This window comes from Mycteria americana, chromosome 4, assembly GCF_035582795.1.
Source record: "Mycteria americana isolate JAX WOST 10 ecotype Jacksonville Zoo and Gardens chromosome 4, USCA_MyAme_1.0, whole genome shotgun sequence".
Classification (NCBI taxonomy): Eukaryota; Metazoa; Chordata; class Aves; order Ciconiiformes; family Ciconiidae; genus Mycteria; species Mycteria americana.
This window is the reverse complement of record NC_134368.1, coordinates 59,181,242-59,204,793: the sequence shown is the minus strand read 5'-3', so window position 1 is coordinate 59,204,793 and position 23,552 is coordinate 59,181,242. Positions and strand designations below refer to the sequence as shown.

The 23,552-nt window shown below is 38.5% G+C and overlaps 1 protein-coding gene across 1 annotated transcript in view; it reads left to right on the top strand.

Annotated features, from left to right (window-relative positions):
- The window catches only part of PAPSS1 (3'-phosphoadenosine 5'-phosphosulfate synthase 1), a 47,620-nt gene extending 39,784 nt beyond the window's left edge, over positions 1-7,836 (top strand). Inside the window, exon 12 of the mRNA XM_075500694.1 lies at positions 7,119-7,836. Within this exon, the coding sequence (XP_075356809.1) occupies positions 7,119-7,257 (139 nt within the window). The 3' untranslated portion in view covers positions 7,258-7,836. The remainder of the gene's footprint in view (positions 1-7,118) is intronic.
- Positions 7,837-23,552: the final 15,716 nt, after the last annotated feature.

The window sequence follows — 23,552 nt, the reverse complement described above, 5'->3', positions numbered from 1 at the left end:
GTGTACTGCCTGTAATTCTAAGAGGTCAATGTTCTCAAGGTCTTCAGCTCCCAAATGTGTCCACGCAAGTGCAGGTTTGTGGAGTTGATACAGAAGTTAAGTTTGTTTCTCACTTCCATTAGTATCCTCCAGAATGCGTGATGCCCTTGGAGTTTCAGTAGGCCCAGTATCTCTGCTTGGGAACAGTCTGGAGAACATGACTTAACTTTGAGTATCAGGGCCTCATGCTGCTGGTTAACAATGTTGAGCTGCTGTGATGCTGTTGGAGCTGAAGTCACTTGGCAGATGGTATATCTACATGTCCCTCCGTTTATAAGGAAAGGCAGAGATATTCTGGTTGCATTGAGGGATAATCATGGAGCATTGTGTGTGAGGAAAGAGGGTAAGAAAAGATTGATGTAAAAGCCTGTATACTAGCTGCACAGCAACTGTAGTTGCAGAGTCGTGCACAAAGTTTAACTTGTATAAATTGTTAGACTAAAGTTACCCTTTAAAATATTAAGATCTGTGAACAACCAATGACTTGAAACTATATTGTATTTTACCTCATGAAGCCACCACAATTTTTAATTTGTTTCTTGGACATCTTAGAACTAGGCTTAGCACCTCATGGAACCACAGTCTTAAAACAGTTTTAGACACATCTTTTTCAAAAATATGAGATTTAGTAAAGGGATTTGAGGAATGCATTTGAAGCTATATATAGCAGCACAGGTAGAGCTAATTTAATTTTATTTTCCCTTCGGTCAAAATGGGGATAAAAAAAAATATCCATTTTTATTGTTGCTGAAGTCAGATAGCAAGCCTAATCCAAGTTTCTGTGGGAAGCTTGAGCATTTCCACTTGCATAGAATTCTGAAAAAATAATACATATAGAAACTAGTATGAATATTGGTACAGTCCTTTGCTTATCATAGTTTTTACCCTTTTTGATTTCATAGAATTTTGGATCAATAATTGAATATGTCCAAACATGTTTTGGAAAAGTTTATAGGAAAAATTCTAGTTATAATGGAGAAATTCTAAATGAATATCTGATCTGTGAACCACTATTAGACTGAAGTGTAAAGAAAAAACAACCAAAGAACCAAGCAACCAACAAAAAACACCACCCCCCCAAAAAAAATCCCTACCCAATGCTGAAATTCCTTCAGAAAAACAGTTAGTGTGTTTCTTCAGCCAAAAAGGCCTCTCAAACAGTTACCACAGACAAGTATAATTTGGGATTGGTGGCTTAATAATAGTAGTTGTTTGAGTGAACAGAGATTCCCAATTCTTTACAGAAGATCAGTCCTATAAAATGCAGCCACAGACTGCTGCTGAGAAAAAACTCAATTAAGAAAGGAAATTAGTCTGGCAATTAAAAAAGCCACAGCAGTGCCTGGAAAAATGGCTTTTTATTTTCTCCTGAAAGAAAACTGATGACATCATTTTGGCTAAAAGAAACCCATAAGTAAGGTTACTGGAGCAGACTGTTCATGCTTTCTGTAAAATGTGAATGAAGCATGGGTATCTGAAGAGGAGAGATTTTAACTTCATATAGTTTCTTCCCAGGACCTTTAATATGGTTGTCATGACTGCTTTAATACTATCAATTCATACTTAATAGGACAGCGCTTCCAACTAAATACCTACTGTTCCCAAATTTGTTTGGTGTGATACCTGATTTTTCAAGTGATAGTAAGAGGCTGAAATAAGCACACTTGACTATCCTCCTTAATTTAGCTATGTGAAATATGGTTTCCCACTTAATGTTAGTACATAATTTAGGATACAATGAAACACTACAGCAGCTCAGAAGACTTAAACCCTCCTGCCAGTCAGAAAGGAATTTCATTCACAGCAGGTAAAGGATTTGCTTTGCATGTGTTGATATTAATCACATTATTATGTTCTACTTTCACAAAGAGTTTGTTCATGACCAGTTAGGTTTTGAACCTAGCTGATACTAGCTGGTTCATTCAGCATCCTGGGGCATTCCCAAGGCATAACGTAGACTGACATAACAAAGACTTGACACTGTAAGGGACAACATTCTGTTCCTGTAGGAGTTACGGTGTAAGTCATGACTTGATGCTGCAAAGGCAAATTTAAGTTCAGTGAAAATTCCTTCTGAAAAGGGTTATAAGGTTAGATTTCACCTCATGACAGATCCTGTTCAGGAAGTGTGAAGTTGGAGGATGAGAATTGTTAAAGGACTGAACCCCAAATAAGGAGGCTGTGAATTGTCCTAGGAATTAATCGGATCTAAAGTTTACCAGCTGAGTAGAACGTGTCAGTCATTTTGAAGCCACACCAGGGTGAATAAGTCATACTATTGTTTTATTTCCATACATTTGTTTCCAAAACCCCATATTTTTATGAATAGGCAAAACTATGAATGAATGGTCTGTACTTTTATCATGAGTCTTGTATTTAAGAGTAATTTCTTAAGACCTTGAGAACACCAGACATTACCCTCCACAGAGAATGGGAGTTCCAAGAAGGTTGTTCACACAGTGCCAGATACCCTAACAGAAGGTTTGGGTTGCCAGGATTGACTGACCTTTAGTGTTCCCAAGTGAAAAATCAATTATGTAATATATTTTATACTTAGATTAAACCTGTAGGGAATAATTGTTGAAGTGGAAAAAATATTCTCCTCAGTTACTGTATTAAGGCACTGTAATGACACCTCAGAGATACGGCAGAGGTTTCCTGTAGGACTGCGGGCATCTTCATGCAGTTGTTTCCCCACTTGGACGCTGGTGATAACTTCTTTGTTTTGTCACAAGAGCTGTAAGGTCTTTGAAATCTTAGCCTCACACGCTGCTCTTAGAGTGTTTGAGCTCATAAAAAAGCATAAAGAGCTGTCATTGTTGCTATGGTCTCTTGTGGTATTATAGTAAAAAATAACTACTGGATGTACAAAAAAAAAGGGAAATCCATTTAACAGATTAAAACATTAGTCTCTGTAAATGAAAGAAAGGAAAGAACTGGTGTATGAATTCTTAGTCTTCTGTGCATGGTTTGTAGCGTCCTCTGAGTCTGCTCAGTTACTGTGAATAGCTTGAAGATTAATCAACAGCACAAATTTGTTCCTGTATTATTCTGAATAAATCACTTGCTGCTTTCCAAATATAAAATATTATCTTGTTGTCGTGGTTTAACCCCAGCCGGCAACTAAGCCCCACACAACCGCTTGCTCACTCGTCCCTGGTGGGATGGGGAAGAGAATCAGAATGGTAAAAGTGAGAACACTTGTGGCTTGAGCTAAAGACAGTTTAATAGGGAAAGCAAAAGCTGTGCATGCAAGCAAAGCAAAACAAGGAATTCATTCCCTACTTCCCATTGGCAGGCAGGTGTTCAGCCATCTCCAGTAAAGCAGGGCTCCATCATGCATAACAATTACTTGGGAAGACAGACGCCATCACTCCAAATGTCACCCCCTTCCTTCTTCTTCCCCAGCTTTATATGCTGAACATGATGTCATATGGTGTGGAATAGCCCTTTGGGCAGTTGGGGTCAGCTGTCCCAGCTGTGTCCCCTCCCAACTTCTTGTGTACCTGGCAGAGCATGGGGAGCTGAAAAGTCCTTGATTTAGTATAAGCACTAAACATCAACAACTAAAACATCCCTGTGTTATCAACACTGTTTTCAGCACAAATCCAAAACATAGCCCCATACTAGCTACTGTGAAGAAAATTAACTCTATCCCAGCCAAAACCAGCACATTCTCTACTCCTTATTCCATACCATTTACGTCATGCTCAGGTCTCACACTGTCCAATAGATTATCATTACTCCCCCCCCCCCTGCCCTTGATATAATACACAGATATCATTCCCTTACTCTATGGACCACCTGTGTGAAATGTCTGTAAAATGTCCAGAAATGTCCACAAAATGTCTATTGAGTTCATTTAGTCCATGACTTTGGATTCCATGTTATGGTGGTCACTCAGGACAGGAGAGGTGGTGTGTTGCGTGGAGTTATTGGGCACCAAAGCCAGGTCAGGTCAAGTTGCTGCTGCACTTGCGCTGCTTCTTGTAAGGCTTGTCCTCCATTGGTTCCGGTGGTTCCTGCTATAGTAAATCCCATAACATGCAACTCAAATCCCAGGCTACAACAATTTAAAGGTATTTCCATTACAGTCTCCACCCCTGGTCCCTTTGGACCAGACTATTTGATTTAACATTGCAATGAACTCCTCCCCTTGACCGTGCTCTGGCTTGGACTTACCCACAGACTGTAATACCTCCAGGGGACTATCTGCTCTGTCATGGGCTTATCCATGGCCACACCCTTTGAGGTGCTCCTGCATGACCTCATGCACAGCCACAGATGCTTTGAGGTGTGCCTGCTGCAGTGTGGACTTCTCCTTGGGCCACAATCCCTTCAGAGGTATACCTGCTGCGGCACAGACGTAACCACAGCCACAGACGCTTCAAGATATACCTGCTCTGGTGTGGACTTATCCACGGCCACAGACACTTTGGGGTGTCCTGCTCCCACGTGGACTCATCCACAGGTCACAGTCCCTTGGACTCAAGTTCACACTGGAGTTCCAGCCTGACCAGTACAGCAGCACAGAAACAGCAGCGATGCCCTGGCCATCTGCCAGCCCAGGCGCATGGCCTTTGCTGTTATCAACATGTTCCCAGGCACAGCACAGTAAGATGATCAGCAGTACAGCAAGCAGCAAAAGCAAAAAGCAGCTAAGAACGAGCACTAGACTCTAACATACAGTAAGGCAAGCAAGCCCCATGGCAAGCACAGAAGCCTGCCCATTAATAGCTAAACAGCAATAAGAGCTATAAATTCAATCTAGCACGTTCCAGTCAAACCTGTTGTTATCTCAACCCTTCGAGCCCCATGTTGGGTGGCAAAAAGGACTGTTGTGGTTTAACCCCACCTGGCAACTAAACCCCGTGCAGCTGCTCGCTCACTCGTCCCTAGTGGGATGGGGAAGAGAATCAGAATGGTAAAAGTGAGAAAACTTGTGGCTTGAGCTAAAGACAGTTTAATAGGTAAAGCAAAAGCTGTGCATGCAAGCAAAGCAAAGCAAGGAATTCATTCCCTACTTCCCATGGGCAGGCAGGTGTTCAGCCATCTCCAGTAAAGCAGGGCTCCATCATGCATAACAATTACTTGGGAAGACAAACGCCATCACTCCAAATGTCCCCCCCTTCCTCCTTCTTCCCCAGCTTTATATGCTGAGCATGACGCCATATGGTGTGGAATAGCCCTTTGGGCAGTTGGGGTCAACCATCCTGGCTGTGTCCCCTCCCAACTTTTTGTGCACCTGGCAGAGCATGGCATATCTAAATCTATTGTCTTAGTACCTTTATTTCACTTGTAGGGCATGGGAGGAAGTTGAGTGTTTTTCTGAAAACAGGCAGGGAGGGGACAAAGCAGCTAACATTTTTTTTTAATGCTCAATCTTCAGTATTGCTACCACACTGTGGAGAAAAGCACACATGGAGAAACTTTATAGCACTTGCTTTACTCTTCTCTTCCTGATCATCTGAAGACTTAGTATTTTTTCGCTAGAATTAACCAGGCTTATCACTTTCCCACATATATTTTGTAGAAATAGTTCTTTGCAAAGAACACAAGTTACCTTCAAGCAGTGTCAGTGAACAGTAGGCATCTCTCTGCCAAGGAGCAAAATTTTCAAGTGTTATAAATAGCAGTGACATAACTTTTTCTCCCATGGGCTTACATCAACTTTGAGTTTTCATTTTTATGTCATTTATATTTTGCAGAATTGTAGCACAGTACGTTTTTTTGCCTTGTTGTGGCACTCCAGGAACCTACAGTGTCCCAAATTGAGAGCAATAAGAAAAGAGCATGTATGGCAGTGCTGCTGTGTAAATGTATACAATCCAAATAAAAAAGTTATGGGGCTAGTGGTTTTGTGAAAGGGAACTGTGGAATTTTCTGCATCTTGCTAACTTCATACCCTACTGAGCATAGCTTAGCACTTAGAGCCAAGTTTTGCCGTCTGATGCACACACTTGGCTCTTATTTCTGTCTAAGGCATGTGCATCTGAAATCAATACTTGGCTTTTATTTCAAACAGAGTAAAGAATGAGTAAGTAAAGAATGAGTAATGCATAGATGTTGCAAATTGAGCAAATGGCGTAAGTCAAACTGCATATTTAATTTAAGAATAAATATTTTTTCCTTTGGAGCATTTGGTAGAACTCTGGCATTCTTGTCTTGCTTTTACTGTTTCAGTCCTGTGAGGAGTAAGAGTTTAACTTGTGGAGCTTTTGCTGCTTATGACCACATACCTGAGAAGTTAATATTAATGTAGATTGTCATGTTAATAATGATAAACAATCCTGATCTGGGTTCATTTGTGCATTTGTCCAACTGAATTCTGTTTTTTAGGGAAAAACATCTTTAGGGGAAGTTATTTTTATTATTCCCCTGCTTTTTTCTTTATTTTGAACTGTATGTGCCACATTACTGATATGCATATACATGTATATGCATGCTCAGTGGCTTGCGGTGGCCCAGCTGCAGAAGCTGTGGAGCTTGCCTCTAGACTTCTGAGGCTTTTACTTTCTCTGTTCTGCAAACGGTCATTCACTAAGATTTTGTGCAATGTTGTTTTTTCACATTCTCTAGTGGCACTGAAATGACCTTCTTCAACCAGCACTGGAACCTTCTACCAGCACATAGGGCTGGTCTGCTGCCATGGCAGGGTGAGGTGCAAAATAGGATGGCTGCTGTCGCTTGGCAGAGGGCTGAGATGGGAGGTGGAGGAGATGGGTCTCTCTTAACAGCAGTCCCCTGTTTCCTCATAGAGAGCAAACCAGGCTAAATGGAAGCACAGACTCAATTCAGCCCACAGGAGATCAGTTGGACCATGCTGCTAAACCTCAGGAGTTACCTAAGCTGAATACTGTAGAGGGTGTATATGCTAGAGATTTACCGGTATTGATGGCCAAATGTCTGGAAATTACAGTTGCTATACAGCATTATACTCCCAAGAATAAAGTTATAAAGTATCAAGAAAGCAGAAGGAGTATAAGCAACTTTGCCTGCTTTTAAAATATGTTCTTTCCCCCCTCCCTTGCTCCTCTCCCTCTCCCCCTCCCCCCTTGCCCCTACTCCTACTCTCTCAGCCATGAAGACTTTGAATTTATATCGGGGACCCGCATGCGCAAGCTGGCTCGAGAAGGACAAAACCCACCAGAAGGCTTCATGGCTCCTAAGGCTTGGACTGTGCTGACAGAATACTACAAATCCTTGGAGAAGGCTTAGGCCTCTTATTAACTGCAGATCAACCTTTGACGCCTGATTTATTTACGAGAAGGGGACCACACAGTCACCGTTCATGTTGCTTTGTTGTGGTGTCTGTCAGGAAGTTCTTCTCTGAAAACAAACTCTTTCTCCCTAACTTAGCATCATTCTTTGCCTGTCCTTATGGGTTCTATTATGTCCTGGCACCTAACTAGCTGTTGGTTTTAATGTCTTCTCTTTTATTACAGTTAATATTCTTGCAGTAGGATTTTTAACTCTTTGTCTTTTTTTTATATTTTACTGCCTCTGTCCTATGAGTTCTGTGACTGTTAAATAGATGCAGCTTTTTTCAAATGTTATTTAAACTGCTGGGTAATATTTGGTTTTAGTAGTTTGTAGGAGAAAATGTAATGGTTAGACCCTTAACTGTGGATAGATTATCTATAAATTGAAAAAGTAAATAAGTTTTAAAACATCTGTAAAAGTGTCCTCATCTTTATCTCATCATCATCTCCAGAAGCACTTAACATTAATTTCTCACTATATGTAACCAAAAAGCAGAGTTTTTTATGTAGCATAATTAAACTTTTTTGCTTTCTTTGTTTAGTTTTGGAGTTCATTGAGTTGTCCGGTGATTCTCTTCTGCTGTGGGCCTGTAAAGATGGCCAAGTAATGAATAAAAGAAAATATCTAGTTTTCACACTGAATTGATAACTAAGCCAGATTTTATATATATATATATATGTGCTTGTTGCAATAGGTGTCAGTAGGGAATGTTTTATTTCATTTGATATAACTTGCCAGATTTTGGTTCCAGATATACTTGTTCAGCCTACTACAACTTTAAAAAAAGTATGGCAGACCAACCTTGAATTCATGTTTAATTATTACAAGAAAAATTTTAAAAAATCCTTAGATCTTGGCATTTCCTGTGGTACAAATATTTAGTTCTGAGGTTAATTTTCTGGCTATTTTTCAAGGTCTCCAAAGAGTAATCTCCTTCTCTTGGTTCAGATTTGCTTGCTTGAAAGACAAAGCATATGTTCATCTAGGATTCTTCAAAAATACTGAAGTTGGTTAATTCAGTATGTGAAACATTAACTGCTAAAGGAAAACATAAAAAATGAAAAGTAAGACTCTTCTTTAAGTGTAAAGTAACACTGACCTACTGGGATCTTTTCAAGCATTTGCAGGTAATCAATTGCTCAAATCAGTCATAACCTGTCTTAGCATATTAGCTAGAAACTATCTCAAATCCTTCTTACAGAAGCTTACTTTTCTGTTGTTAAACAGTGTATATAGGAGGAACCAGCTCAAAATCTTTTTTAGAATGTTAATACTGGCCTGCTACTGAGCCTGGATGAAGCATATGTTCATTTAGAATTTTTTGGGCAGGGGGAAGGTTGTGATGAGGGGACCTGTGTAATGAATGGGACAAATGCTACGTGCAATCTTTGTTTACTTGTTCACAGTAGTATTTAAGAAAAATGGTTTGAGAATTACTTCCTTTTCTTTTCTTCCTCTGTCTCTTTGAAGAGATGTAGAAAGTATCTTTTAACGGGATTCTCACCTCTGATAGAAAGTAAGGCAAAATTGGGAAAAGACAAGAGGCATGTTTATTAGCAAACCACAACAATTACTTGAGATGGTGTTTTGGTAGTGTAAAGCTTATTTCTTCAGAATTGCTGAACAGATTTTCTTCAAACTTGGCTCTCTTTTTAGATTGTATCAATATGTAGGATGTGGGAAATCCAGAAGAAAGAGTCAGTTCATCTGTGTGCAGCTGTTCATGCAAAACTTCAGGTTTAACTATGAAGGTAAACAAGAGTTATCAGCTGCTAAAATGGGATTTGCTGTTGGAAGTTGGAGTTTAAACTCTTTGCTGTCAGGTTTGATTCTTCTGCTAGCTGTAATGAAAGATAATGAAAATATTTTGGCAAAATTGCAAACACAGGTGAAAGTCTACAGAAGTTAACGTTTTCAAAAAGCTACGTGTGCTCTATGAAGTCCAGAAAATAAGTGGGAATGGTAAGCATGAATGTGAATCATCCTGTAAAGTTAATTCAGAAGCAGGAATGCCTTCAAGCAAATTAATACGGTGATAACAAGCAGATCTAGTTTCCATACTTAGCTAGTTTGATGCTGAGGCCCTGTTGTTATAGTGCTTCTGGAAACATTCCTTGCAAGGATCTGTATTAAAGAAGCTTTCAGGTTTATTCTAACTTTAAGCCAACAGCCAGGGCATTCCCAGCATAATGCTGATTAAGAACAGGAGCATCTACTTGATTTGTGGGCAGGACTTGCTCTATACAACAGTATTTTCCTGTATCTCATGAGTTTTCACTGCAGAGTTCAAATTTTTCCTTGTCTGCAGCTGCCTTATCTGAGGAAGCCATACTTACAGGAAAGGGCTACCCCAGAAATTATTCTTTTGCCAGTGTCTCTTTTTCTTTAGCTTTTCTCTGCCTTATCTCAGTGGGTAGCGTTGTCAGTTGGCCAGTCCTAACATTCTGATTTTAACAGTAGGCTCAACTTCATTAAGGGTGCTATGGCATTTGAGGCTTTTCTGAGACAACAGTTCGGTGTCTTCCAGGAGGCAGCAACAGGACTAATGAGGTAATGGTTGTTGCACCCAACACCTGTCTTCCCATACCTCTGTCACCAAAGAGCAATGACTTCAGGAACATGCCATACAAAAGTAATAATACTCTTGAACCATGTGATGGATATGAGGACAAGCAAGACCTAATTTCCAGCTGGGAAAAGAAAAAGCTCCATTGTCTCATTTCTTCAGTTCCTAAAAACCTCTTTTGTACTGGAAAAACATTGATATGTACCTGAGTCACGAATCTAAGCAGTTATATAGGCATGTTCTTTTCTTATGAAGAACAGCAAAATCAAACTTCCAAGTACGTCCTTTTTCTAAAGGTCATTTTGCTTTAACAAGAGGAGTTTTACCCTGTTCATTAAGATGAAAAATCTCAAAACGTGTTCCCCCTGCCTCCCACCTTCTGCCTTTACATTATCTACCTTATAAATGGTTCTTTACCTGCTACTCTTGCAAAGGATAATTTATGGCTATTATCCTGTGCTTTTTGTACAGTCTCAGGATGATTATTCACTTCTAGCTTATCATTCTGATGTATTGGGCATGTGATGTATGAAAGTAATAACACCCTCGATCCGTATGGCTGATACAAGGACAATCTGGACTCAGCTTTCCAAAATACAAGGATTAATGAGGTAGGTGGAGGTTACCAAACCCTAATCCTTGGGGTTGAATAACTGGTACAAAATTACTACCTCTCCTAGGTGAAATGATAAATTCCAGATGACTTTGATTCCTGCAGTACCTATGAGCAATTTAAGAAAAAGGCAAGTTTTTTGTAAAGAACCTCATAGCTGAGAATTCTGTTTTCCTATGTGAGCTCCCGTATGCCTGTTTTTGACTAACATGAATATTCAGGGTAACTGTTCAAGTAAGGATCTACAGGTTGTGATGGAAATATAGTAGATGAATGCTGAGGATGCTGACTTCTGTTTGATTTTTTTTCTCTCAGTAGGGGATCTGAGCACTAACAAGTTAGTAGTACATCAGAGATGCGAAATGGAAAATGTAGACTAGGTCACAGGTTTTTTTAGATGCAGTTTGGAGCTAACCAAGCTGCTACATCTGGAATAATTTAGTAGAAGTCAGGAGGGGGAGGAAATGAGTGGATGCCTTGGCGTGGTAGTGATAGTGGTGGTAGAAATAGAACAGGGCTACCATGAGCTGTGTAGCCAATACTGTAATTGGCTTGAGTTTGGACCTCCCTTGCATTTCATATTCCCTTAATTTCAAAAAGTTCCACAGGTGGGTCACACAGAGGGTTAAACTTACTGCCTTTCCGTGCTACAAAAAGTATAAAAGTTACTTTGAGCATCCTGACCAAATACTAACAGAATAGTCCAGATCCTTTTCCCTTCCTGACGGATTAAAGGTGCTAATCAATGTATTATTCCCTTTCCTTGTAAAGGCTGACAGCTTTGAAAACAAGTGTGTGTGTGTGTGTCACTTTCAGTATTTACACACATGGCATCCCTTATATCTCTGGTCATGAACCTTTAAGCTTTTGTGCTAGGCACTGTAAGAACACAGAAAAAAAGCTCTCATCTCTGCTTTCCTGTGAGTCAGAAGATAAGTTTACTGCATCTTGGCACCATCTCCAAAGACAGGGAAAGGGAAAACTATTCCTTCACTTGATATAGCAGAATCCACAGGAAAAAATAAGATGGAAACTGAGTTTTCATTTAACTTTGCATGCATGTCTGTTTATCCATCTATAGGAACGAGATTTACTGTGGTGCTTGAACACTAGTAAGAAATGTTTAGGAATGGTATTCTACTCCTCAAACCTGGCACAGAATCCTTCACCACCACCCGTAAAATAATAGGGACTTCAGCCTGGAGTGAGTTGGCCAAATTAAACGCTAGAATGAAAGCAACTGATAGCTCAGAGTTAGTATTTTGTTGTTCTTTATGAATTGGTCTTGGAAACTTGCTTACCAAAACTCCTGATTTAGATGCTGTTAAAGGGAAGAGTTCCATTTTTTTCATGTTTAGAGTTTTTTACAGGATGGAGCTGAAAAGCTAGATTGCCAAGCGTAAATTTAAAGCCTTCAATGGCCATTTCATTGGATATGAGAGTTCCTTGCCATCAGCCAAACAGGTGTCGGGTAAACATGTGATTTAAAGGAAGATTGTGCTGAGGTTTCTGTTTAGTTGTGTTGTTTTACCTTGAAGAAAGCCTGAGGGCTGGAATAGCAGGGCCTCTTTTAAGTTTGCTTTCTCATTTCACAAAAACCTTTTTGATTATGAATATAGCTGGACTTTTTACTAGGCTTTTGAAGTGTCCATTGAAGGGTTTTCTTTGTGTCTCCTGCAAGGTCTGTGTCTGCTCTTGTGGTATTAGGATTGTTTTTACCTGTATCCCTTTTCATTATTTAGTCTTTATTAAAATAACTTTTTTCTTCTTTATGGGAGGGTATATATGTGCATGAGCCAGAATCATGCCTTCAACATTTCCAGAGCTGTTTGCCCTAGAAACCTCATCTTGAGATCATTTTGAAGTTGAGGGGGGAAGGCAACTACACTGAAAGCTAGAAAACACTGCTTTAAAGCCACATCTGGAATTCTTAGACAGTAAATGGCTCCAACTTAAAACAGAGAATACAGAGATGTTATATGCCATAAAATTCAAGGAGCCTTGGATTCAGTATGACTGTCACCTGACCTTCATGTTAAAATCCATCTACACAATGCTTTGAAGTATGATTGTAATCAGAACGCTACCTGTCTATGTATAAAAGGAGGGAAAAAAAATCAGTTTCAGTATAAACTTCAGTGGGGTGGAAATAGTGCCCAAATCTTGTTTTTATCCTCTGCAAAAAAAGCTGTTTTGGTGTGGAGTCCTACGCTCATCACTCTAAATTACATTGTATGAGAAGAATACAAACATTTTGGCCATATCCACTCATTTTCATCCCATAACAGCAGTTATGATTGCAAGTAAAAGACTTGCAGTCTAAGCTGTGAGTTTTCAGTTTTTGCTGAGCACCTGCAGATTTCCAGGCTTTCCACCCAGATGACCTGTGTCTGAATTTTTGTGGTGTAAATCAATTATTTCGGTAACAATTGATAGTAATGTTTGTTGCAATAATTGTGATGAGACAGATAAGAGACATCAGTATCCATATGTTGATATTCCCTGAACATTGTTGGTGCATTTTATTTATTACAAAACATGCCATTTTGTTCAGGAGGACAAAACCACTCCTCTAACATGGAAACATTTCTCTGATTTCAGAAGTGCTCCTCAGAGAAAGAGAAAACGTCTAGGCTTTTGTACTATTAATTTGATTTCATCAACAGCTTTCTCAAAGGCTTAAGTGGAAGCAGGATTGACTCCTTTTCCCTTAAACATTGGATTCAAATGGGTTGCCCACTGTAGAATGGAAAACTGCAGCCAGATAGTCCACGGAAGGTTGTTTGCAGGATTGCTCATGCGTCATTGAGTTCTGCCTTGTTTATAGTTCATCTACCACCTGTGAGAAACAATATTTTGATCATTTGATTCAATTGTTTCCAGACAATGAAGACAATGATGAGACAAGATCATGTTTAAGCATAACTTTCCACTAGGAAAAAGTTTAGCACTATTATAGTTTATATTTAAACTAGGATACAGTCTGAAAGATCCAGTGTTATAATTATATGAGCAAAAATTTCCTATCATACTATATGACAGCAGAGCAATAAACATGCCATCAGAGTCAACATCAGAAGTACAGTGCAAAATGCTAAGCATTATTGACACTTCTTCATTAGAGACAGTTATTTATAACTCCTTTGTTCATTATTTCTTCAAGGAAAAATACTGCTTCTTTCTGAAAACTGAAAATCTGTTTGCCTTACTTGGTAGTTAGAGGCACTCAGAATGGCAGTGATTCTTCATAGTTTTTACTGTTTAGCTGTGAGTATTTTTAAATACATGCACGCTTCTGAGCTCCACAATGAAATGGCTTTGCAAAGAACGTTAAAGTTTTAAAGTTTTTCTTTGTAAACATTCTTGGCTATTTTACTTATAGCAGTTTGGTCATTTTTCCCTCTGTACAAAGGAAAAAAAAGTCTCATAAAAGTCAATCTTATGTAGAGATTGGGTACAGGTTTTTCCTCAACTATTAAAACAACTATAGCTGGTTTCCTTTTCATACAACCTTTTGGTTCAGGGATGTCCACCATTCATGTTGTGAGGATTTCTTGTCAAATACTTAATGTGCTGGGGAAAAGTGTATTTAAAGATGGTAGTTGATGGTGGAGAATTCCAGGATAGCCTCATTCAAGCACTAACAATAAAAGACCACATCTTGTAACATGTAATTCTTTCAAAAGAATATTGTGCCTTTTCTATAATCATAGTCGGGATATAAATGCAAATTCAAAGCAGCATGTTCTGTGTAAAAGATGTACAGAAAGAAATGAACATTCTTCAGTCAGTGGTTTTCTGGGAAAAAAAAGCTTCCTTTTCACTTTTTTAATGTACTTGAAAAATGAAACATAAACATCCTGATCTTTCAATTTCCATACTTAAAGATGTGTCTTGATGGGGGACCAATGTGTTTACTCTCTTATTCAAAGAGTTGCATTGTCTGCAGTTTGAGGATTTGCTGAATATTGCCAATGAACTGAAAATCGTGGTCTATCTAGAACCAACCCTACACTAGACAGTTTCAAACAAGCGAACTCATCTTTTCCTTTAAACATACTTAATTGACTTTTTTCACCTGTATGTAACCTACAACTCCTCATTTCAGATTTTTCTACATAACTGTGTAACTAATGAAAGAAAATTCAGCCTCTTTACCCGTTCTTGGTTTGATTATTATCCTACATGTGTCTGTAGATCTTGAAACTAATGCTAAGGAAGTAGGTGCCTTTCCACATTGATTTTGTGATGTTAACTTTGGAAGACATCATTGATGTTCATCAATGTGAACTTGAAGAAAGTCCTGGCTGCCTGTGGAGAAATGAATCTGATTGTATTGAGAGACTGCAGAGTGCATGCTAACTCTCCTCACTTTAAGTCTGTGACTGAATGTTGGAATACACAGAGCCTTTTATTTTGACAGAAAAGGGGTAAGTCACTGTTTTCTTAAATGTGACACAATGGGGGTTTCCAAAGAAATGGACTTATCTTAACTAGCCAAATAGACAAAAACGTAAACTAGGAGCTTTTTAGCCAGTGGCTTATAAAATGATCAGTACAAATTAAAGAAGGCCAGCCCACTAAAACCCAGAGATTTGTGGCTGTGTATATCCCAGGGAGACTACCACTAATGTGAAGAATTGCAGCATCGAAGAAGATTTTATGCAGTATGAATTTATTATGCATTTCATGGTTCCTGTGGAATTTTCAATGTCTGCTCAATCTCCATGTGCAATTTTAATAAAATATGTGCTCACAGTACATTCCGCTCTCGTATCTTTTTCTTAATTTTCGCATAAAATACTCTGCTATTGTTTCAGGCTGAAAATTTTCTCGACTTGGATGTGCCAAGGGAAGCATGGCAGTTTACAAGGGAACTCATGCAGTTTACAGCTGCATCAGTCAGCTGTGAAAAGTATGAGAGAAGGGGCTGGAGAGTGTTCTGTGAAAATGGAGTTTCTGATTTTGGTCAGGGCCAGTATAACAGGGGCCTGCAATATTTTTTTGGTTTGCAGACTATTACAGGTTTGTAGGGCTTTTTTAATTAATTGGGTTTTTTGTTTTAGTAAGCATTAGTCAGCCTGTAATCTTGTTATTGTTTATTTATCTTCTGAGGTTCCTTTAATGGTAGTCTGTGAGCCTTTCTGGGAAGTGCAGCTCACAAGTTTAAAACCATTGCTCTAAAATAACAGTTAATAAGTTTTCATACATTTTGTCTATGTAAAATTTAAATATAAAAAGTCTATAAAACCAAAGTACAGAAGCATTCAAAGAGACAAGAACAAAAATAAAAGGAAAGAATAAAAGAAGATTATAAATGGAGTAGGTAGTATTTGAGGGGTTAGCATGTTCCCATTTAAGCCAAACTCCATTTTACATCCACCACATACAAAAAAGTTGCTGGTATATATTGGCGCTCTGGGTTTGTACATTACCACACATGCAGGTAAGAACCCAGTCAAAGCTAAGACAACAGCTGCAAACCAAGCAAGGCTTAGAAGGCAAGCATCTGAAGGAAAGATGACTCTTGCCCTTCAGTTAAAGAAGTGGAGCAAAAGAGGAACTGAGACCCTGAACTTTGGGACTAGATCTCTTGTACATTAGATATGGAGTTGGAGCCCAGGCAAATACCATTACTTGATCTGGTGGAATGTTCATCTGGAATAGTCTTGTGTACACAAAGTGTTGAACCTTGTCAGTGTAAGAAGAAATCATGCAGAGTACTAGTGTTCTTCCACTTGCTTTTCTGATTAGAAAAGCAAGCATTGTCTGCCATGTGGTTGCTGCCTTAGCCTTAGCTGCTTTGGGATTATTTGTCTTGGGCCTGATGGCCTTGACCTTTCATACTTAGGGTTTACCTGGACTCTAGCTATCTTTGTGGGGCTCCAGGAGCTGGTTTTCTTTAGACTCTCAGCTGCTTTCTTGCTGTGGCAGATGCAGGATCTCTTTCACAGCCAGATTTTTTGGGTTTCTTGAGTGTGCTTTTCAGTGAGCTTTGCTATTTTTACTATCTCTGGAACATGTTTTCATGGTTTGTGGTTTTGGGGGTGTGGGGTTTTTTGTTTTGTTTTGTTTTGTTTTTCCTCTCCCTCATATTTGTGGACCTGAAGGCAACAGTTACTGTAGTATAAACCAAAGTGTCCTAGTTCACCATCTCTCTATGCTTCTGCTGCTGCTTTTCATGTCACAGCCAGTGACGTGAAACTTCCAGTCAACAGCCTACTAGCTGAGAAACAGAGAAAGCCTTGATATTATGCAAGCACTGTCCAGCAATAGCCAAAACATTGGTGTGTTACCAATACTGTTTTATTCACAAATCTAAAACACAGTGCTATATGGGCTGTGAAGAAAGTTACTTCCATCCCAACCAAACCCAGTAAACCTTTGCTTCTTAACTGGAGCTATGAAGGCTGGAGCAGCTGCAGCTCCAGAAATCCTGAGATTTTTTCCATATTGGGCAGAAGCTGCTCTTCTGATGTAGCCAGAGAGATGGTAAAGATAGTTGCAATTGCTTGTGACTGCTTTACTTCCATATGCTTCTAGCTCTACTTCTGTATGTTTCTATCTATAGAATACCAAGTGGCAATGTAAGTGTGAAGCCTGCTGAAAGCATTTGTGCCAGATCGGGGAGTAGACCGCTGCAATTATTTGTAGGAGGTTTTTTATTCTTGCCATGATATATCACTTTGTTAGTACAACAATCAGAATGGTTTCTCCTCAAAAATGAGGAAAAACAGTACGAGCTTAAGTGGCATGGAAGCAAATGAAATCCCGAACTGAAATTTTAAAAGTGAGGAGTTCTCAATTACCTTTTTCTCTTAATGTCTCTTAATAATACATACTTCATCTTTTGACCCCATCTCTCCATTGTTCTATATTTTGTTTTCTCTAATGCTTCCATGATGAGCAATATGGATGAAAGAGATTAACCCTTGTTTGCTGCTAATCTGACATAAAGACCATGATTCTTCAGTATTTCAAGGTAAAATGATAAATAATCATGGTAGCGAGGAAAGCCTCCTTGTTTGCAGTATGACAATTAAGATGCATCTGGTAGCTCTTCATTTGCAAAATGTTCACAGAACTGTTCTAACACCATCCATGGTACTGATGCACAAACTGGGAAATAATCAAAAAGGCGTATTTGTTACAGGCTTCTTTGGAAACAAAGAGCAAAAGAGAAGCCCGCTGTTCTCCAAGTAGAAATATACCAATCCTGCAATGGGGGGGTGGGGGAACATTAAAGCTTCAAATCCGTACAGACAAAATATGAAAGGAATTTAGTGTTTTCACTAATATTGGTCTGAAGCAGAGTTCTTTACTAAAGTGCTGATTGCATAAAAGCTGCAAGATTAAGCTTGTTCAAAGAACTGAGTATCACCATTTCTTGTTTTTAAACTGACTCTCAATTATCCAAGAGCTGCTAAATTTGTTTTAATCAACAGTAAGTTTCTTGATGTTTTCGATTTTTCTGTTGTCTCTGGTACAAGTGTTTTCAACCCAGGCTGAAAATATAAAGTTGAATCTGCAGATTGATGGTTATTACACATGAGCATGTCTACGAGCTCTGTCACAGCCTCTCTGTGGGCCTGTTGACCTTGCACTAATTAGAAGATATCATTCCCAGTGGGATAACAGCAGATCTGCCCTTACTACTCATGCTCTGGGATTAATTTAATGGGTGCAGCGCAAAATGCTACATAGACTCCTGTGAGAACAGGCTGCTATGGGAACAGCTGGCTTAGCATGTTCTTGCCTTGGTAGACTTTCAAGCCACTTGGATCTTCTTTCTGCGGCAGTCAGCGCTGGCAGATGCCCTCTTATTTTCAGAGGTGAATCTTGTCCCTGGAAAAGTAATTTTGTAAGTGCAAAAAAAGGGCATTGCGGTTTCACTGCAGGAGTCAGTACTTGATCTTTTCCTGACACTGCTGAACAGGCCTTGCTGTCTTGTATATTAGAATAACTTAATTGGAAGATTGGAATATTGTCGAAAACTTTAGCAGTTGCTGAGGGATTTCTTTTTCCCCTTCTGTCCTATTTGGTGAAATTGAACATTCTCTGTAAATATGTGTAGAAGAATGAAAGTCTTCCCTTTGCAGAGTTCTGCTGAACAAGCAGGACTGTATTGGTCTTCCTCACAATTAAATACCAGCCAGACCTGCTGTTCGTATGTGACACGCGTATTTGCATTTGCTCTGATCTTTTGCCCAAATAAAAAAGCAGGAACTGAATAGGATTTAATTACAGGCTTATTTTAAGCTTTCTTTTATGCAGACAGTTGTGGAGTGTATATTTATCTGAGTAGAACTTTTGAAACATGGTCCTTTCTGCTCTCTATTTTCTCTTTTTAAGAAAGAGATATCTAGCCACTGATGTTTGGTTTGTTGTTTTTTGTTTTGTTTCCTTCTGATGGAAGCCTACATTTAGTGTAATGACATCAGGCTACTTCTGTCCTAAAGAAAATAATTAATTAAATTATTAATTTTTCTTTCACTGTAAGTCCTAAACAAAAATATTTGCATTTTTGTTTCTGGGGTATGTAGTTTTATAGGCTTCTGTTTCATCTTAAGGAATTCTTATTCATCAGAGTGTGAGGGGCATAAAATTAGACTAGATTCATCTTTCTACTGTTTGATAGGGCTTTTCATCACTTCTCAGAAGAACTTGCCAAATCTAACTTTTGTCACTTTTAGTTTTTTGGTTTCTCTGGATTTATACTAAATTATACTTATTCTTATCACTCATAAACTAAACTGTTTTACTTGTGGCTTAACCAGCTGAATTAACATTAAAACCAGACATAAATCTTCAGCCATCTTTAGAAGCAAAATTTTTTTTTCAAACTAAATTTGCATTTGTTTTTCATGTTGTGATGATTTTCTGATTTACTGGGAATGTGCACTAGAAATGCTAGCCTGTTTCCACAGGACAAGTTGCCTGATGGGTGAGCAAGGTATACTTGATATGGTGCAATTGTGTTGCTAGGTGAGTTCTATCCTAACCTATGATCAAGAGGTGAGTTTGTTACTGATCCTTTCTGGCTTCTGTAGAGTTCTGTAGAGTTCCAGTGCTAAGTGTTATTTAGTAGGAATCACATAATAAGAAATATAAGAGAGGGTTTTTGAAAAAACTCTGCCTGTAATATAAAGATTTTTTTTATAATGAAGTGACAATTGGGAGGCATATTTTTTTCTTCAATGTGGTTCACATTCAAGAGATACTAAGGTATTTGTAAGTGTTTGTATATACATGTATAGATGTATAAAGAGAGAGATATGTGTAAAGAGAGAAAGTATCTCAACCACAACATATGTTTCTATTGAGTTTCATCTGTTTTCCTCAGTGACAAAGCCACATGATTATCCCTGTTGGGATTGCAGGCTAATACAGATATGGAAGAATGAGCTGGATGCCATATTGCTTAATCAGCCAACTGCTTGGTTAGTCTGGTTATTTTGTGCAGAGGACGGATGCATAGCCTCTGGCAGAAATAATACAACATGATTTTTCAGATCCTGTCATTCTTTCTCTGCTGGCAGTTGGGAAAAAGATATATGCTATACAACCAAGCTTTGCGTATTGGAATTCAGTAATATGAAAATCAGTGAGGAAGAGCAAACAGTATCTTTTTCAGTGTTGGAAGGTTTCTTGGAGATTAAGGGAGTGTACAGAATATTATTTTAAGCACTTCCGGGTTACTCCAGTTGTCAAAATTACCTAGACAAACCACCTAGGCCTCTTAATATTGTCATTAGAGAACAAAGTCAACATATAACACATAAGGGAAGCTTTTCAGAATTCCACATGGTGTCCTCCCTACTCAGAGAAGCACACTCAGTGAGGTTTTGTAAAACTTTGTTTTAACTTAATGGTGCATGTACAGTTTTTTTTCTCTTGTAATACATACAATATAAAAATCATGGTTTGAATTAGCTTGATATTCATGGATAATATAGTAAGGAAAAAGTCCACTGTTAACTTTAATTCAATCACTTGGTAAAATTCAGTTTGGTGCCATTTTAAGAGATTTATGCTACTCTATAACACTGAGGAGTTCTGTGAGAATTAACTTTCCAAGTACATACAACTTTGTCCCACGCTTAGGAATTTTTTTCTGTTTAAGCCAATGGCAAATACTGAAGACATTATGTCCCTGATGATACAAGGGTATTTTTCTCCATGTCCAGTGTTTTAATTAAGTTGCAGCGCAAATGAATGCTGAATATTTCATAGGACTTCGTTGTCCTTTTCTCTTATACCAGAGAATATGTTGGCTATATTAATGAGAAAATGTTTCATACCTGAAAGTAGTAGTAAAGGAGAAAATGAGAGACTGATATGAAAGAAAATTCACAAATGTATGCATTTGTACATACAAAAAACCTTCTATTGCTATGTAACAGAAATGTCATGAATTAGAAATAATCCATTAACTGAATTGGCAGATCATCCTGGAAAGGGAAGGGTCACGTAGAACAATCTGTAACCTCTGGAAAAAGAAATCAAGATAGTTTCCTGGAATTAGTTTAGCTTGGGATCCTGATAGTACCCCTGGATATATCCATCCATGACTCTTTTCCACCTTCTTTTGTTGTTACTCTTCTGTCAACCCCGTTTCCTTCTCTATTTTGATCTTCTTGTATTTTTTTCTGATGTGTCCTATAATTCTGTGTTCGGGACTATTTTGGTTAAGAGGTACAAAACTTGTTACCGTGCACAAACTTAGTATTTGCCGAAGTAAAGCTTTCAGCACTTGATTATATGCTAGCACTTAATGTCCTTGATTTTATTTAATACTTTAGACAATTAGAACATGTCATCTGAATACATTATTTTTGTAGCTATTTCATCCCCATTTTAATTTTTGTCTATATGTTAAACTTTGGAACTAGATAATCTGAGAGAAAACCTTATTTGTTTAGCAATGATGGCAACAGAACACTTTTGGAACCAAAGTGTAGCATCACTAGTGGTTGTTAGAAGAGAGCCTACGCTTCTCTAGTTTGAAGTGCAATGATAAAATCTGTCCCTCTACAGAAGGCTAATAAAGGCTTGCTTACCGCTTGATCAGAAAATCCACACTGATGGAAATGGGTGTTGCTCTGCTGACTTCATGGGAGCAATGCAAACGTACCCATTTGGATTTGGCTCAGAAACTTGAAGTGATGTGGGTCCTTGAAGGTTCAAGTGGAGAACAGGCCTTTTAGCCTGGTCTTTGCCTAAGAGTGAATTTTACCCTGGGTATATGGATTATCCTACATAAAAGGCCTTCACCAGTTTTTACCATATGGTTAAAACATATATACATATTTTTTCTGTTACCTTCAGGCACTGTGAAACAGCTGGTATTAATGAATAAAAATAGCCCGCAAAATCATGGCACGTGGTTGCTAGAAGGAACAATTTATAGCCAGGAGTCTTGTGGATTACTAGAAAGAAGACAAAAGAAACAACACTGAAACACATGACCTCTGAAAGCATGTATGAACTCTAAGTTTCATCTGCATTTTGGGCACCTGTACTGCTCAAGGCAAGAGAATATGGAACTGATTAGAAGATATTAATTCTATTCCTAATGCTAAAAATTATAGGGAAGGGAATTGGAGACAGTGTGGTGTTTTGGGTTTCTTTTTTACACACCGTTGCTGTAGTTTGTCTTCTAGTTGATCATAGCATCAAGATATTTGTAGCTTCATGGAGAGCTTTGGAAGAGATGATGGGATTTTTGTCTCTCGGAATAAATGAAGTATAACTTAAAAGGTGAGCCTTGGAAGGTGGTCTTACTGTAATGCAAAACTATGAGCTCTAGTAATTTATTTAATAGCCCTAGTTTAGATTTTTACCTTCTAAAAAATAAAGCTGACCTTCCTTCTACGCAGAGCAATGACAAAATGCAAGATTCTTATGTTTCAGAAAATGACTCTTTAATAGCCCTTAGTGTTTCATAATTGATAGTTACCAAGCTCAGTGGGTGAGCAGTGAACTTTCTTTAAACCTTCACTGAGGCTCATCTTATGGGGTTTTTCTGTTTGTTTGGGTTGGGTTTTTTTTTCCTGTCAGCCAGTGAATTCATAATTTATTTCTCATAAGAGCTGTGGTTCAAATAGTGGGAAGATCAACATAGCATGCAAATTCTGTAGGGTGCAAACACTAAAAGGGATTATGGCATTGTAGTGAGAAAAATGTTGAAACTTTATTTGCAGTGAGACTATAATGGCTACTGCAGTTCTTAATTTTTATAAACGGGGAACAGGAACAGTGGTAGGAAGGGGTGTGGGATTCTGTTGTTCTACAGAACTGGGAAGATTGGCATCAGATGCTATCTTAGGTTAGCACAGGAGGGAAGAATACCAAAAATCAGAATAAGATCAAAATAAATTTAGAACTAGAAAACATTTTACAGAAAGGCATTTAAAATGCTCCATCATTCATTCAATTCATTCAAAAAGAAACTGAGAAGTGCCCAAGTTAGCTTAGAGTTGGGGAGGAACAGAGATCCTTGATCTAGATAGAGACACAGCAACAGTGTCTCAAAACTGGTCAAAGAAATTCAAATGAGAAACAGGGATGTATTTTGTAGTGAGCATAATTACCGGAACAAATTACCTAGAGATGTGATGGTTTCTCCTTCTCTTGTTTCACAGATAGGCCACATGCCTTTGAAAGGTGTTGTAGACAAAACTGGGCATGATGTAGGAGTATCCAGGGGAGATACCATAGGTCAGAGGAGGAGCTAGACAAAGGTATACCGTTGATCCACAGGAAGGTCCCTCTACGGAATATATTCATCTGTACTATAGTTTGTCCTGAATGAGAAGTTCCCAGATTGCATATGTCACTCTGACTTCAGTGACAAAGGAATGTGACTTGCAGAAGCATTCAGCTGTGACCAGATTCTTCTTCCTTATAAGGTTGAGGGGAACATAAGCAGGCTAATGATGTCAAAAGAGGAACAACGTATTTCCTGATTGTGCTGCTTGCTGGATCTATGAACTCCAGAAAAGCCAATAGGGGTAAATGCCTGGTGGTTTTGTGGCTTCATTACAGAAAAACTCTTGGAATATGGAAATC